At 44.5% G+C, this 16804-nt stretch overlaps 1 protein-coding gene across 6 annotated transcripts in view; it reads right to left on the reverse strand.

Moving 5' to 3' along the window:
* The window catches only part of PLCL2 (phospholipase C like 2), a 189921-nt gene extending 182895 nt beyond the window's left edge, over window positions 1-7026 (reverse strand). For 3 of the 6 annotated variants that reach the window (XM_047098731.1, XM_047098730.1, XM_047098729.1), the window contains exon 1: window positions 6635-7025. In XM_047098731.1, coding sequence (XP_046954687.1) covers window positions 6635-6991 — 357 coding nt within the window. In that variant the 5' untranslated portion in view covers window positions 6992-7025. Of the gene's footprint in view, window positions 1-6634 lie in introns of all 6 variants that reach the window. The other 3 variants (XM_047098726.1, XM_047098732.1, XM_047098728.1) reach the window with 3 other exon arrangements.
* Between the last annotated feature and the right edge of the window lie 9778 nt (window positions 7027-16804).

Below are 16804 nucleotides of genomic sequence, written 5' to 3' on the forward strand. Positions count from 1 at the left end.
GGCAGAAAGAAACAGGGCTGTATAGAGATACAGAGTGGTGGCTGGAAGGCAGAGAAAGGAACAATTCATTGCAAGAAGTGATTATCTGAGGAAGACCTTGAAGATGACAGAGAGAAGGGAGGCACAGGGGCTGAGAAAAGAGAGGTGTAAATCTAAAGGCTAAGTTGGGCATGGAGAGCAGTCACAGGGGCCTTGTGATCAGTAGCAGATCCGTAGGGTGACCACATTATTTATCATCCTAACCGGGATGCCTGAGAGGGAAAGGAGGCACTCTTAATAATTTTGTCAGGACAAAAGGTGTAAATCTGGACTGTCCTGGGCAAATCAAGACGTATGGGTGCTTGGCTCAATGAAAGTGATGTGTTCAGTACCGTCTGATCACTTAGCTGGGGCGACTGAGGTGCGCGCACAGTTGTACTGAGGCACCTGACTTAGAAAGGCACCAAAACAAATCGTTTTTGAAAGCAACTTTAGAATATGTCTGAGAAACTTCCCTGGGTACATTCTGCATATTTCAAAAGACAAGACTCCCAAAACGAGCATGGCAAATCTCCAACTCAAATGGAGCTAAGTGAGTTTGCTCATCTCAGGATAAACTCCAAGTAAGAGAAACTAAAAATCACAAAAACAAACATAGTAGGTACTGTTTATGGAGTGCTTCTTAGGCACCATACTCTGCTCTGAGTATTTCACACACACATCATCTCATTTCATCTTCACCCCAACACTATGAGGTTGACTTAAATATCTTGCCCAAGGCCACACAGAAAGGAAGCAAGGGAGCCAGAGTCCGATCCAAGCAGCTCACTCCACACCCTCTATTTTTCTCGCCACTATTCTGCCTCCTGAATAACCCAGACGTGCAGCACGTGACCCGAGTGCAGCCCAGCTGAGAATATCAGCTAGAACACGGTTTACCTAACTGCCCCTGCCAAGTGACCAAGAACTGCTGGCCAGCAGTGCCTAGCCACCTGCCCTTCTCTACTACTTGGAACTAGGCAGTTGCCAAGTGTCCTGCCAGCAGCCTGGACCACTCACATAATTGTCACGAAAGCTCAGTGTGATTAATTATATGCTTTGAGCACTCTAAAGCTATGCAATTATTCTGACATAAAGAAAATAGGTACTCCTGAAACTTCCCTGGTGGCTTGGATTTGTTTGAGCCACAACCAAGTACTCTTATGCCCAGCACAACCCTCTAGATCCACCACAATTATCAGTAGAAAAAAGCTGGTCAGGCAGCTTGCAAAGACACAGTTTCTGGTAAACTGGTAAAAATAATCTGAATATCCCTTGCACTACAGAATCCCATTGATATAAAATAAAAAAGGTAACCAAACTAATCTAGAGGTCTCGTAGATGACAGCCAGAACTTCGTATTAATAAGAAATAGAGCATCTATTCTTGAATATCTATGTATAAAATAAAGTCTGGGGAGAAAATATGAATGTTCATACTTCATTTATGTCTGCATTTAGGCTGTAGATAACACTGCCCTGTTTTGTTGAATAATGAGGAATCGGTAACTTAAGTATCTAAAAAAAGAAAAAAAGAATAGTTTAGCACCCTTGCAGAAGACACAGAACTATAAAAGGAACTGAACAGATTCTGGGAGACAGCATTCTAAGAAAATGACTTGAGTGACCAAGATCAGCAATTAAAAAAATAAAATAAACAATTTCCTGTCAGTTGACTATTTGGATTTGGTGAAGGAAAACAACAACAACAACAACACAGACCAAACAACTGTTTGGAGGAGAGGCTGGAAAACAAGAAAGGGGGCAAGTAATTTTGGGGGCATGAAAATTAATACCCTCTGATTACTCCTGAAAAGCGAACTCTGAATTGTGACAAAAGCTCTTTGAGTGGGCTGAGACAAGCAGCCACGCCCTGGCCTTTCAACAGTTATCCTGTGTGGCCCAAAATGCATTAGTACAAAGTGAAGTGCAGAGTGGCTGATTGGACATTACATTTTTCTGACTTAAATGATCCAGTCTGCCTATCTATTCAGACAAACTCACTTTATGATCCAGTTACTGTTTGTTTAATATTTATGACATGCCCATAAGTTTGCTAGGCATGCAGTTGTCTCTCCCTTCCCTCCACTGAAAGCAAAGAAACAAACAAACAAAACCCAAAAAAATCTAAAAACCGAAAAATCTAAAGCCAAATGCAGATATTTTTAAGATCCAATTCAAGAAACGGTTATTGAGTACCTGTTATCCTTGCAGAACTGATAAATACAGCCCGGCTTTTGCCTGCAAAAGTCTAGTTTATTTAAACCATAGGCCAATATAATATCCATATGTACATTTTTTTAATTTTGTTTAAACATATATATATATAATAAATGCGAACGTCTGCTTCTTCCCCACCTTGGGGTGCTCAGCATCAAGACACAGGAATATACATGTTGGTATAAAGGCAGGAAAAAGGCTTCCCCTACACATGATGATACTGTGATAATGACATAATGATACTAAGAAAACTATGAGCTGCTACCTTGGACAAGATCAAACCACTGTCCCAAAGAAGGTGGAGGCTCTGATCAAGCAGCCACAACTGGTAACTACAGCTGTCTGGCTATATTATCCCTCAACTTCTGCCAGCAGGAATAGTCTTTTGGTTCCCTCCAATATCCCCTACATTTAGAGGGAAAAATTGAAGCCAGCATTCCAAACCACCAGTGCTACCTTAATTATACAGAAAATTTAAAACTGTCAGTGTAATCTGGGGAGCAGTAGAGTGCAGCCATACCAAAATGGGGTAAACCAGCTCTGGCACATTAGGCAAGTGGTTAACCTCTCTGAACTCTGGGTTTTCTTCAGCCTCCGTGGCAGAGGCAGGACCATGTCACAGAATTATATTAAGTATTTTCCACGTGTTTGCACATAGTGTTTAATAAGTAGCACGTGCTATTATTACTTTTAGCTACCAAAATCATGCAATGGCTATATTTCCTACTTACTAAAACGTACCCAAGATCAGTGGTTGCCACAGCCCAGGCACGGGAAGGGGGGAAGACACAAAGGGACCAGGAGAATTTTTGGAGGGCAATGGAATTTTTTATTGTGGTAGTGGTTAGATGAATGTGTGTTTTTGTCAATCTCATAGAACTGGACGCCAACAAGAGTGAATTTTACTTTATGCAAATTATATCATCTTTTTAATATTCAATTATATATACCAACTATAATATTCAATTGGTTTTAATTAAAATAAGCCATCTAAACTAATGGGCACTTTAACTTCATTTCTTGCTAAAATGAAAAAGAAATCTAAGGCCTAAATGCTACTTCACATTTTTAGACCAAGTCTTTGAGTTAAAGGATTGAGGTATTTGTAAAAAATAGATGTCGCCTAAACAACTGACCAAATTAGCTGTTTCAAAAGAAGGCGTGGATTGTACTGAATGGTGTGATGAAATGAAATATGGAAAGAGAAAATGAAAGTGATGTTTTCGTTTACTAGATTACTGAAGATGACAAACATAATGGCTCCTTCCCTAAAAATTTGGTAATGGGCCTTTGTAAATAATCTAAAAAGTGTAATATTATTTCCACTAAACTAAGGAAAAGTAGAGAAGTCTGGTGATGAGTTCCATGATTATTTCTCTTCTCAATGTATTTGTAAAAGATTCCATAAGGCTGCTCACTCTGAGTCTTCATCAGCACTGTAGCCATAACCAAAGAGCTTTTAGTATAGATCTGTGCATCTATTTTGGCAGAAAATGTAGTTTTACAACAATTTTTTACTCAACACCATATTTACAAAACAGATGGAGTTCCAAAGAAGTGATTTTAAATGAGAAATATAATTCTGGTCAGCCCACAGTGTATCTCTGCATATGTCCTGCATCTCAGCAATAATACCCTTTCTGTGCCCACTGCTAATCACATCCAGGCTGTCATTTCTCCCTCTGACTTGGGGATCCCCATACAAGAGGAATGTCAAGAGGGTAATGAAGATGAAAGCTAGGAAAAAGGTATAGCTCACAAGCCCAACGTTTCAACTAAAGCAACCCCATAAATACTGGCCTCTGTGCCTCAGCCAGCAACTCCCTGCCATGACCTCAAGTCCCCGATTATCACCTTGCTTACCCATCTACTCCTGCCCCAATCTTTTCATCACCTGACTGAACTCATCCCTTATATTCAAAAAGAACATAAGGAAACTAATGAAGAGGTGTCGCTATTGCTTTTTGACATGAGCTTCTACTAAGTTTTTCTACTGTTTTTTAACAAAGGTGAAATAATTTCTGCCATTCATATGACAAAAATGTCTGTGCACTATTCATTGCAAATATTTATGAAATTTTATGTTAAAGAATATTAGACAATATTAGAATATTGTCTTGATACTGTTATGTCTGCAGAAAATACCACACTAAGTTTCTAAAATCTTGATCCTTTAAGGCACCAATTCAAGGGGAAATATACCAAGTAGTTACCGACTTAAATATAGCATACCGCTTTCCTATAACCCAAGCTTGATCAACTTTCAACACTATTTCCATAGTTTCAAAGTGTGTTTAAGAAAATGTACATTGACAAAGAGGAAAGAAAAAGGAGTAAATCAAGTCATCTTAGGAGGTGTAAGTAAATGAACAAGATATGAGACTTGTAAACACCAAACCACCAATTTCAGAAATTAACAGAACTTAGAGAAAACATGTACTTTCTTATCATTCCTCCATTCATTCAGGAAGCAATCTATTGAATCCCTCATATGTTCCTGGCAATATGTATCCAGGGACACAACTCTGAACAAGAAACCAATTGCCTTCATTAGAAAAAAGAAAAATGACAAAGATATCTTTCAAAGTTTCAAAACTCAAAAACCAGTGATTGCTGAATAATTAATGATTTCCCCATGTGCTTCTAGAATCTTCAATGAAGAAATGATATCTACCGACAAGTTCTCAATCCCACATATCAGAAATATTGGCAAATCATCCTTCGTCCTATTCTGAATATAAAATTAAAATAGCTGTTTTAAATAAGTTACACTGTGAATCCCACTATGGACACCAATAAAGCTTGATTTTTCTTTTTAAAGTACAAAAACAGGCTCTCCAACAAATTAAATAAGAATTAAAATTAAGTAGGTTGGTATCTTCTCTGGAATTTCACCTCAAATTTCATTAAAACCGCAATGCAATATCACTACAAATATCTGGCAACCAATAAAAACAGAGTTGACACATAACTCTGTTCATAGGATTGATGATCATGCATAGTTGAAAGCAACTTCCATGGAAACAGAAGCTACACAGCAAAAGAAAATGTAAGTCACATTTTAAAAGCCAAGTATGCAGCAAAAATATGTTACTTTCCTTAAATTCTCAATGCCTACTGCAGGTAGTTAACACACTTGATCTTTAAGCCCTTCACTTGTGCCCTTGCCCAGACATAAACTGTACAAACAGATGACAAAGCGAAAAGCAGTTTCACAACTGCCTGTTACAGAGGGTAGGAAGGTGGTATATTTCACTAGATTACTGCAGAAGCTGATAACACCACCAGACACTACAGAGTACTTAGGAAGATTTCTGCAGGTCCAATTAAATTTCAAATACCACCAGTGCCAATTCTCTTTACTGTGGCCTGTTTTGCCCTCTCTCCCATGGGTTATCAGCCACAGGAAGGGTGGGTGCAGCCCTGTCAATGTGCTTTGCTGCTCATTGTCCTGGTAACCCCTTGATTTTCAGAAAGCAATGTTTTCCTATTTGCTCTGAACTTAAGCAGAATGAGCTACTCTTGCCTAAGGCTCTGCTCTTCTTAGCTCATCAACTATTTTTTTTCACTTCAGGTCACGAGAAATATTTTTACACGGCAGACCAAAATGTAGTATTAGAATGAAACCACCACAAACTCAGGAGTTCCTAATATTACTTCTTAAGTTTGAAATGCACAAAACAATTGCTGACTTTCTGCTGCTAAGTATCACTATGCAAAAGATACCAAAACCAAGCAAACTGCTCAAAAGAACTTCCACAGAACTGGAGGCCTGCCTACTGCAGCAAGGAAAAGATTAAATTGTGCAGAACTGTAATGTCTCAGTGCTTTTGAGCCTAAGAAAGCGGAAATCTTCATTTGTGTTTAGAAAACCTACTCCATTTCTCCATGTGAGTGAGGGACCAGAGATTTTGCACCCTCCAAGTGTAACCATTTGCAAGAGGCAACTAGATACAGATCAGAAGAATCCTATTAAATAAGCTTGTTCACCCCCTGGGATTTTTAAGAAAATGTTTTCACATAACCACTGTATTTAACATACAATAGACACGTTACAGGCAGTCTGTTACCAGTCAAGGCTACCACAGAAGAGAATGTCCTGCCCAACCAGGTACAGGCCATAATTCCAGGCCAGTCCTGGAAAAGGTGACAGCCCCAAGTTCAACTGGGAATGTCTGAGCACAGCTCCCCCTGCACATTAAGGATCACCTCTCCATTCTTTCCAAATGCTGTGTGCATCCAATCCCTGTTCAAGCACCCCAAGCACCCATGCACCAGTGGTTCCCGTAGGCAGGGGACTCCTCGTATAACCCCCTCCTTCCACCACCACTCTCCTCTTGGGAAACTGACCCCGAGAACGGCTGGGGGTGGGCGATGTGCACCCTTCTCTCACCTACCTTGATGATGCTGCTCCGGCGGGGCAGGCCGCCGGGTTTGCTCTCCCGGGGGAGGGGGCAGGCGGCCGGGCTGGGGGTCGGGGCGAGCGCGGCGCCACGGGGTCCCCTGGCAGGGCTGGCTCGGGCTTCGTCCCCGGACACGCCGAGGCTGCAGTCTCCGTTGGAAACCCCGCCGCTGTCATAGCGCGCCCGCCCGTGGCCGAGGCGACCTCCCCCGCCGCCGCCGCTGCTGCCGCCGCCGCCGCCGCCGCCGCCTTCTCCGGCTCCAGCTTTCAGGGCGCCCTTGGCGCCGAGGGCCGGGCCCGGGGAGGTGGGCAGGGCCCCGCCGGCGGCGCCCCCCCGGCCGCACTCCGCCATGGGCGCCCCACGACCCGCCAGCACAAAGCCGCGTCCCCGCGTCCCCGCGTCCCCGCCGCCGCCTCGGGCCGCCGCGCGCGGCCCCTCCTCCTCTCCTCCTCCCGCCGCCGCCTCCTCGGCCGCTTCTTCCGCTTTTTTTTTTTTTTTTTTTTTTTTTTTTTTAATTTAGATGTGATGTTTGTTTCGAGCTCGCCTCGCGCACGGTTCAAGTCGTGGCGGCAGAATTATCGGAAGATTCCTGCAGGGGAGAGAAGAGAGAGACACAAGTCAGCTCCGGCGGCGGCGGCGGCGGCGGCGGTGGCGGGGCCCCGGCTCCCAGTACCTGGGGAAGGAAAACACGCCCCGGCACACGCGCCGCCGCGGGCGCCAAAAATAACCCGCGCGGGCCGGGCGCCCACCGGGCCACGGGGCACCCACCCCGAGGTAACGCGGCGGCGGCCTCAAGGGCTCGGGGCGCTCTCCGCAGAGGCTCAGGGCACCCCCACCCCCTCGCCAGGGGTCGGAGCGCTCATCACGCGGGAACCAGGCGTCCAGCCCCGGGCCGGGGTGCCCACCTTGGGCTCAGGAAGAGGGGAAGCGGCGGGAGCCCGCTGCTCTCTGGCCTCGCGGAGGCGCCTCCCGAGGGTCTCGCGGCCTGGGCGAGCGGGGGATGAAGCCCGGTCTCCCCAGACCCCAACTCCCCAGAGGCCGTCGCGTGCCGGGCCCCGCCGCGGCCCCCCAGAGTCCCCGCTGAGGCCTGCGGCTCCAAGAGGAAGCGCACGGCGGGCAGGGGCGGCCGGGCCGTGACGGTGGCGGTGCGGCCCGGGGCAGCTCCTGAGGGGGGCAGTCCAGACACCCCGCCTCCGCCCGCGGCCGTCTCCTCCAGGCTCGGCGCTGCCCACCGTAGGCCTCGGGACCTTCCCCGGCTGCCCCCGACCCACCGCGAGCCGCCCGGGCTCCAGCTCGGGGGTCGCCGCCCGTCGCGGCTGCTCCAGCCCAGGCCAGGTCATGGGGCCGCGGAAACCTCGCCGCCGAGCGAGCGGACGGCAACCGGCGGCGGCCACGGGTCCTGGATACCCGGGTCCCCCTAGAGTTGCGGCAACTGCCAATCACCCGCCCGGCGCCCGAGGGGCAACGACCGCGGAGGTCTGGGGGCCGGGAGAGAAGATCTGGGGCTCGGGGGCTCGGCCTCTGCACCCCCCTCGAGCCCCCGATCCGCGCGCCGGACTCGTTCCCCTCCTGCCCAGCCCTGGAAAAGGCCCTCCGGACGTTCCCCTCTGGGCTTCCCCAGAGGGGCAGACCTGTTTCACATACAGAAACCAATTCCGTTCCCCAGGCTCCTGAACTGTGAATTGATTCAACTGGTTGCAAGGATGCTGGGGCGCGGGCGGGGTTGGGGCGGCGAGAGGTGAAGAGTAAAGGACCTCGGCAGAGCCTGTACTGTGCTCTCTGAGTCGCCCTACAGGGATTTATCACCGTCGTGCCTCCCTCCCAGTGTCCTTCCTGATCCCGCCGCCAGGTCCAGCCTGCTGCGGGCCCCCGCCTTAGGTCAGGCTCATCTTTTGGAGCAGCATCCTACTTGGATCAGAACAGCCAGGCCCTCTTCTCTCTGGTTCTTGCCCCTTCTTTCCCTTCCCTAATGCTTCAGGTAGAGTGACCTGCCTAAAAATCCTGATCTTGCCGTTCCCCAGCACAAATATCTCCCCTGGATCTCCATCCCTCGAGCAAAGATGGGGCTCAAACTCCTCAGGGTGGTACCCGAGGCCCCACCCAGCCTGGCCCCACCCACCTCCCTGTCCCAGGTTCCCTGGCTTCAGCCTCCAGAGCTTCTCCAGAACCCCAGCTCTTGTGCAACTAGTGTTTCCTTTTCAGAGAATGCTCTTCCCGCAGGGCCCGAAGGATAGTCGGCTGAGGGTGAGGGTGGGGGTGGGGGGGCGGCGAACTTAAAGTCTTTGCTTTTATTAGCTGGATGTTATAGCAAACTAACTGCCAAGTAGCCTCTGAGGAAACTGGGCTTTCCATAGGTATACATACCCGCCCTTGCCTCTGAAGCAGCTTCAAATACCTTCATGTTATTCTTGGGGGCGTTTTAATTCTTCTGATCTTCTGGATTCATGTTTTTGTAACCCATCAGAAAAGCTTTTATTCATCCCTAGCCAATCCGGGCCTACACACTAACAGAAATATTTTCACATCGAGGGACAACAATGTTTTAATTTTTTATTGTCTCATCCCTTTATTTTTCCTAGTTTGGGTTCAAACAATTGTTTTACTGTCGTGATAGTTTTGCAAGAAAATATATTCAAATAATGTAGATCAGATTCTTAATCTGCCTTATTTTGAATTTATAGTCAAAGTAGCCAGCCAGTATGGCTAAGGGGGAGGAAAGGAAAAATGCTGGGCCTTTATTCTTCATGTTCTCTAATTTTGATATGTTGAGTAATTGCCTGAAGATATCTCTGCCCTTTCCTGCATTTACCAATCACTAGTAACATGCTATGAGAGTCCTACATCCTGCAACTTATACCCGTGAATTTCCCTTGTGAGTGGGGACATACAGAGTTTTAAACCCCCAGGATGTTTTTGTTTTTGTTTTTAATAAAACCACCATCTAATTCACCTAATGCTCTCCTACATGAGCACCTATCCATCTCACTCTGGACTCCCAGCAGGTCAAACCAGGGAGACTTCGTTGAAATAGACTTGGCATTTAAATTAAAACGTTTCCCAAAGCATCTTGGCAGACCTGTAACTAGTGATGCCAAAAGCCCAAGGCCTGTGCCAGGTTCCTTTTTATCCCCCTGAGTGCTTGTCTCCCACAAGCCACCGGTCACATGCCTGCTGATGTTATAGCTATACTTCATCACACCAACAGCCAGACTATGTAGGTACCATTTCTTCTCTATGGGTGATGGGAAGCAGCATGTTCCTCTGACATGTGCGATTCTCGGCTCCCAACAGGCTTTTTAATAGCTAAACTCAGATTTTTTTTTTTCATCACAAACAGCATAGTAAGCAATTGTTTCTCTCCTTCCTGCTTGTCTCTCTGCAGTTACTAAGTGATTGCTTTCCATTTCTCCTATTCCATGAGCAGTGTTATTGAAGAAATTGTAAATATTTTGCCAAAATCTTACGGAAGTGTTTTCATGGCATTGTAAAATTCATAGAAGTTAGAGTTAGAAAGAGCCAAAATATCATAGTCATTCCTCAGCAGATCCTGTCTAATGGTTCCTTCAGACAAATTTTCAGAGTGGGGCAATAAGAGATAGGCAAGACACAAATAAAATGCTCATTCTGGATAACTCCATGGTGCTTATGCCAATTTATTTTATATATATATATATATATATATATATATATATATATATATACTCATGGTTAGATGTTCATGAGTAATTTGTCCATAACATTTAAAGTCAATAAACACCTTTAAACTCTCGTGAGCCTGTTACACAATACATACGTTTACAAAGCAATACAGAGCTTTATCTTTTTTTAAGTTTTCTTCATATTTCCATCTCAGCTTTTAATCATCATTGTCCCCCTTCACCAAATTCTCTTCTATTTGTTTGTCTCTTTAATTCGATGCCTAGAATGTAAGCTATTCAGGCTCTCTGGTCCGTAATAACCTTCCTTCAGCCTCCCAAAATAACACTGACGCTGTTTACTGACTTCTTGCCGTCATTTATACCCTTGTAGGTTATGAATTCATATCTAGTTTCCAGTTCGCAGGCTCTAACATTACGACTCTCTAAATTTTTCTGACTCACTGATCACTTGGCCTTCAGATTATTTTTTCCCCTCAATGTATTATACCAGTTTTCATTTCCCAAATCTCAATCTCATATTATTTCTGTATTTCTCTAAAGATGCAGTCCAACCTCTAAGCCTTCCTATTCGGCCGTTCCCCCCCAGATGCTTAATGGAGAGCTAAGTAGAGCAGAAAGTAGAAGAACAAAATGCTTTAAGGAAACACCAGATTATATCAATGTACTGGTCCACACTGGCTACTCATTTGCCTCCTGAGTTAATCCAAGATGTTGATTTTAATCTAGTATACTCCAACAGCTTGGATTATGTTTGTTTTATCATGATCCTTAACAAGAGATATACAGCAATCACCTTTCTTCCTGGGCACCATAGAGGCAAGTTAGACCTGCCGGAAGCTTTCATTTTCATACTCTTCCTTTCCTCTGATGCTAAAAGATCCTTCACCCATCTACAAGTATATATGACTGCCAAGAAGTTAGGCACTCAGGGAATTACATCAACACTTTCCAGCCACTGAGGAACAATTCATTAAATTGCTCTCAGTGTCTACTGAGTTAGATAGCACTTTGAGGGAATCTATTAATTACTGGAGATTTGATAAGATTATTTCATGAACAAAAGTAACAATATGATTGGCTCTAAAAAGTACCATTGCCTTTCATGCTGCTTTTGTAAACTTGCATGTATTTGACTATATTTCCACTCTTATTTTATTAAAGGAGTCACTGTAAACTCAAATGCCCATAAGGAGCCAGGTGGATAATGTAATGAGTAAAGCTGGAAGGATTTGTTTCATAACAGCATCATAATTTATACTTATTCAACAGTGACATATTTGCATACCAAGTACAGAGGAATACTCTTCCCGATTCATCTTTTTCTAGTTTTAAAAAGATCCTTGAATATAAGAAATGTCTCACTTTCGTCTGAACTCTAAGAAAGAGAGTGTGAACATAATGATAAACAGCAACTGACACTCATCCAGGTGTGGGCCAGCACTGTGGGGTGATAGGGACTCAGGTAACCTGGTAAGTGATCTTACTGCCACCACAAGGGAGTCCTGGCCTGGTGCTGCCATGATCATCTCTTTTTCCAGAGAAGCCAAAAATCTGGAATATAAAATTAGCTATTGTGTTAGCTCATTCTCTTAAGAGAAGGACACCCACGAAGTGAGGTCTCCACATATTGTTCTTTATAAGGTCTGAAGAGAGGCCTTTTTTTTCCCCCCTAACCTACCTCCTAATTGCATGATGAGCAAAGTGTAGTCAATGCCTTTCACATTTTGCCTATATCGGGGTCTTGTCAAAATGATTTTCAAGGATGGCTTTATTTTAATGTGTTCAAGGACTCTGATGACCGTATCATTTTCGGCATCCAAATGTGTTGATGTACGGCTCCCAACTTACTTCCCTTCATCTACCCATGCCCACATCCCCAACCCCAGAGCTATTTCATCTCTGAACTCAGAAACTCAGAAACCCATTGTCTAGCCAAAAACTCTGCCTTTCCATCAGTCCCTTCCCCTTATTTCCCTTTACTTCCCCACCTGCCAACCTTGCAAAACATGGGCTTCCTTCACCCCCTCCCACTCTCGCGGTCCATCAGCACTCCTGTCTATGCCTTTCTTCCCTACCCAGCCTGGACCTCAGGACCAAGACTTTCAGCCACATTCCCACCAGCATCCTAGGCCCATCACTGTCAATTGTGACCATCTTGTGAATCTACAGTTTTTCATACATCCAATGATACATGCCCCAGGCTGCCACTCTGCTGGAGAGGAGGAAAAAAAAATCCTATAGCCATGCTGACTGGCCAAGTGTATGATTTATGTGTTCAATGGAGCCTTTGGTGCTCTGAGGCAATATTTTACCCCTTGCTAATTGGCTCTGATTTCCATTCTCCGAACTCTCCCAGCTGGTCTGCTGCTGCCCGTACTACCCTCCCCGCCATCTCTGCAATAGTCCCAGAATTCTACTTCGCACACAATAAAACACATCAGAAAACAAATTGCTTTAACTTCCCCTCCATGCTATTTATCCTTACCTTACCCATCACCCCTGCATCTTAGGCTAACTCCATATCAGAAACCATGTATGACTATCTTTTTGATCATTGGACTCTTCTGGTCTGATGTAACTGTTTTTTTCTTTGGGGACCAAAGGGTTTTATAACCCTTCTTTGGGTGGAAGGTGGAGCGGGGTCTTTAATCTCAATGTCAATCATACAAGAATCAAGGGTTTGAGAGGCAGCCTTAGACTAAAGGAAGAGGAAATTTCCTCTTCCTGAGCCACCTGCTCCTCGCAGGCTTAGTGTCTCAGGTCTTCATGGATGTTCCAGGGAAGTGAGGAGGAGAATTAGGCCTCCAAAAGCCAAGAGGAGAAGGTTGCCTTCATCAGAAACCCCATAAGGCTGGCCCTGTGGGCTCTAAGGATGGAACACTGTGTGCCCAGTTTAAAATTACTCTTTGTGGTATAATTCCCCCATGTTATAATTAAGGAGGGCTTAGGTATGAAAGCTCCTCTCCACTGTACTATCTCGCTACTTTCCTTCTACGTAAATATATTCTGGATATATGTTCCTAGTAATTTTTCAGTTACCAGCCTGTTATAACTGGCTTCCTTCCTCTTCTGTTGAAACTGCCCTCCCAAAGGTCATGGTTGACATCCTAATTAACAAACCCAATGTAATCTTCATCTTTCTTGGCCTTCGTGGAACATGCTAACTCTCCTTATATCATTGAAACTCTCTCTTTCCCTGCTGAGATTTTTGGACTGGCTGTGCCACAGGAATCTCAAACTCCACATGCCTTAGGTTTAATTCACTGAATTTTTACTCCATACCTCTATTCTCCTGTATTCCATATTTCTTTTTATGATATTCTGCCCACACAGTAGCCTTATGAAGTACTCAGCATCAGCCTCAACTCCTGGCACCCCACGTTCCAGTTAACTATCAAGGCATAGTTAACCATGTAAATCAACCTAGAAATGTCTCTAGGTTGTCCCATTCCCACCAGAGTGACCTAGTTTACTGTCTCACTGCACTTGGCTTGGACCATTGCAGTAGCCTCCTAATGCTGGCTGACTCTATCTAGTTCACTGCCCCTCACCTGCCCCCAGCTTCAATCTTTTTCTCAAATCACCATCAAAATTGCCCTGAGTGGATCACTTATCAACCTACAATTCTCCAATAGTTCCACTTCAAGACAACATCATTCTCCGTAGCTGGCACACATGGCCCATCATAACCTGGTCCCCAGATCCTTCTCTAGCGTCATCTATATTCTCACTCTCTATATGGTTGCTAGGTTTTGACGTCCTATTTCCCTCTCTCCACTGGGAGAACTTAAAGGCATTCTTTAAGAAAGCACAAATGTTTCCTCCACCGATAAGATGTTCCTGACTCCAGAAGACATAATGTGTTGCTCCTCTAGGCTCTTAAAGCACTTAGTACATACCTTTACTACAGCCCTCATTATACTACACTGTAATTATTTATGAGTCTTTTGCCCAGGAGTTTGAGCTCAACAGAAGACAACTTAGAAGCCTTTTCTCCACACTGAGCTTTATCAGAGTTTGACGATACATTAGGTTCACCTTCCAACTCTGTACCAGCCCAGGACCTGACATACAACAGATCCCCAGTAAATTTGATTTCAATAAGCCCTTTATAAAAATCCATCTTTGTGCCTCATGTGCTTATAAAACCCTTTCTTCTTTCATAAGCCCTCTTTCTTTGGATATGCTGAGTATGTTTTATTCTCTGCCTTCCATTTTATCTTCCTATCTTTCCTGATTATCTGATACAAATAAGCCCATTCATGTAGCTAGCATCTGTTAAGTATATTTGTACTTTGTATGAAGAACTGTATTTGATGCTACGGATGAAGGTGACTAGGATTTTATGGAAGGAGGGAGTTTTATTTTTTAGTGTGCATGCATTACAGTCTCCGTTTTAAAAGTAGTTTAAAAATAACGAATTAAAGGAGCAGTCCAGCCCTGCCATGGGTCAGTAAAACTTCTGACCTGGCTCTAAGAGGTAGGATGTAGCAAAACCCGACCGGATCAAAAACATTACCCCTCCAGCCTGGCATGCTGCCCGACTCCTTTCTTAATTAGTTAGAAATTCCCACTATTAACAGTACGCAACACAAAGAAGACCAAATCTCCAGAAGGCTGCTGTTAGGATGTACAAATTACCTGGCAAAAGGAAGCTTCCCTAGACAGCTCCCACTTATGCATATTAGCAAAAAATTAGCCAAATGTCACCTTGTCCTTTTCAAAAAGCATACACATACGGAAGCCACATGAGAGAGAAAAGATAGGTTCATCTTGTTACCCAGATGGAGGACAAGGCTCAGAACACTAGCCATTCCCACCCCCACCACCAAAACAAAACAAAACAAAACAAACAAAAAACTATAGAGAGGGGTTTAAGGCAAGTGAAGAGACTGAGCATCCCGCTGTGGTTTTATAATCTGGCTCCAGGTCTGCATGGTACAAAGCAATTCCTAAGAGGGGACTCGGGGAGGGACCAAGACTTGAGTGAACCTGACTCTCAGAGGAAGTGATGGAGCTGGCTTGGGGTCAGCAGGTCACTCTGGGGAAGCCGGCAAGCACAAACTGAGACACATCCAAGTTCCTCCCCTTGTCACCAGTTCCTGTGCAAACACTTCTTGCATTATTAAACGGTAGTTAAGACACAATGTGGAGGGAGCCTTGAATGATCTTTTTAAAATCATGTGATCATGTAAATAGAGGATCTTGAGCTCAGCTGGGACTAGCACAGGAACACGAGGAAGTGAATAGGCTGTGGTCACTGGGATTTTAGGCTCCACCGAGAGGAAACCTTCCTTGTGCTGCCATTGGACACTGGTATGCATTACCGGGGCGGTGGGCTTGGAATTTCCTTTCCACAAGAACCTTAAGCATAGGGTAGGCAATTATCTACCAGGATGGTATGGGCTGCCCCAGCCTGAAGGCAAAAGGTCATAATGAATGACTCCTTTGACCTGCTGATTCTGGGTGTTTAACCACAGAGCTTTTTAAAAGTCAAATTAGATGTTTGGGGTTTTTTTTTTTGGTTGGTTGGTTGGTTGGTTGGTTGGTTTTTGTTTTTGTTTTTGTTTTCAGTTCTCAGTAGTCTTCATGTCAGTAGAATTACTATTTGGAGTGCTATAATGAAATGTTTCAGCTCTCTCCCAATCCCATGTATTTCTCACTGCACTGTCCAATTCCCTCTCATTTGCTGTCTTGAAACCAAATACCTTTGTAATCATATATTCCCATGCTCTGAGTTTAAGTGTTTCACATAATTGGTCCATTTTTTCTATCTTTTAAATCAGGCTCCCTGGTTTCTCTTTATCACTGCTAAGATCCCAGGACATTCTCTCTTCTGGGTAGATTCTCCATTTGGTGAATTCTAAAATGGCCCTTTTCCTAACATGGTAACTAACTTCTCTGATGCTGAGGATATGCTGTATTTGTAACTGTTAGGGGCAATTAAAGTGTCCAGTAGAGTACAATGTTAATGTGAGTGATTTTCAATGAAAGTAATTTTAAATCACCCGCGATCTCCAGTTCTGATAATGGATAACTTGGGTTTTTGACTCTATGTTGTATCCAAAATAAAATTTCGTATCACCACATTCTCCAGTGTCAAACTCAGCCTACTGCTTCCATAAACACTTCACACATTAAGCCATTTCTATGTTTTCTAATCCATCCGTCTCCCTACAAAGATTGTATTAGTCTACACTGACATTTCAGCCATAAAAATGCTCCCAACCATCTCTTCTCTGCCTTCTCTTTTCCTTTTAAACACACAGCTTAAATCTTAAGTCTTTCATAAGCCCTTTTCTCTACAGTGGTGTGTAAACACTTCATTCCAACAATCTACTGTTCTCGCTCTTACTTGTAGGGAAATTCAAACCTTCTGTCTAATTCGGGATGTTAGGAAGCAGCCTGGCTATGTGACTCAGCCCCCAGACCTGAGATGCTCTGGCTAGGAGCTTCTAGCAGAACCTTGCCATTTGGTCACTATTTGACATAAGACAAATCCTTT

The sequence above is a fragment of the Lynx rufus genome, unplaced genomic scaffold (genome assembly GCF_022079265.1).
Source record: "Lynx rufus isolate CCGP_SWC_20201006 ecotype Redwood Valley unplaced genomic scaffold, mLynRuf1.p SCAF_5, whole genome shotgun sequence".
NCBI classification, from domain to species: Eukaryota; Metazoa; Chordata; class Mammalia; order Carnivora; family Felidae; genus Lynx; species Lynx rufus.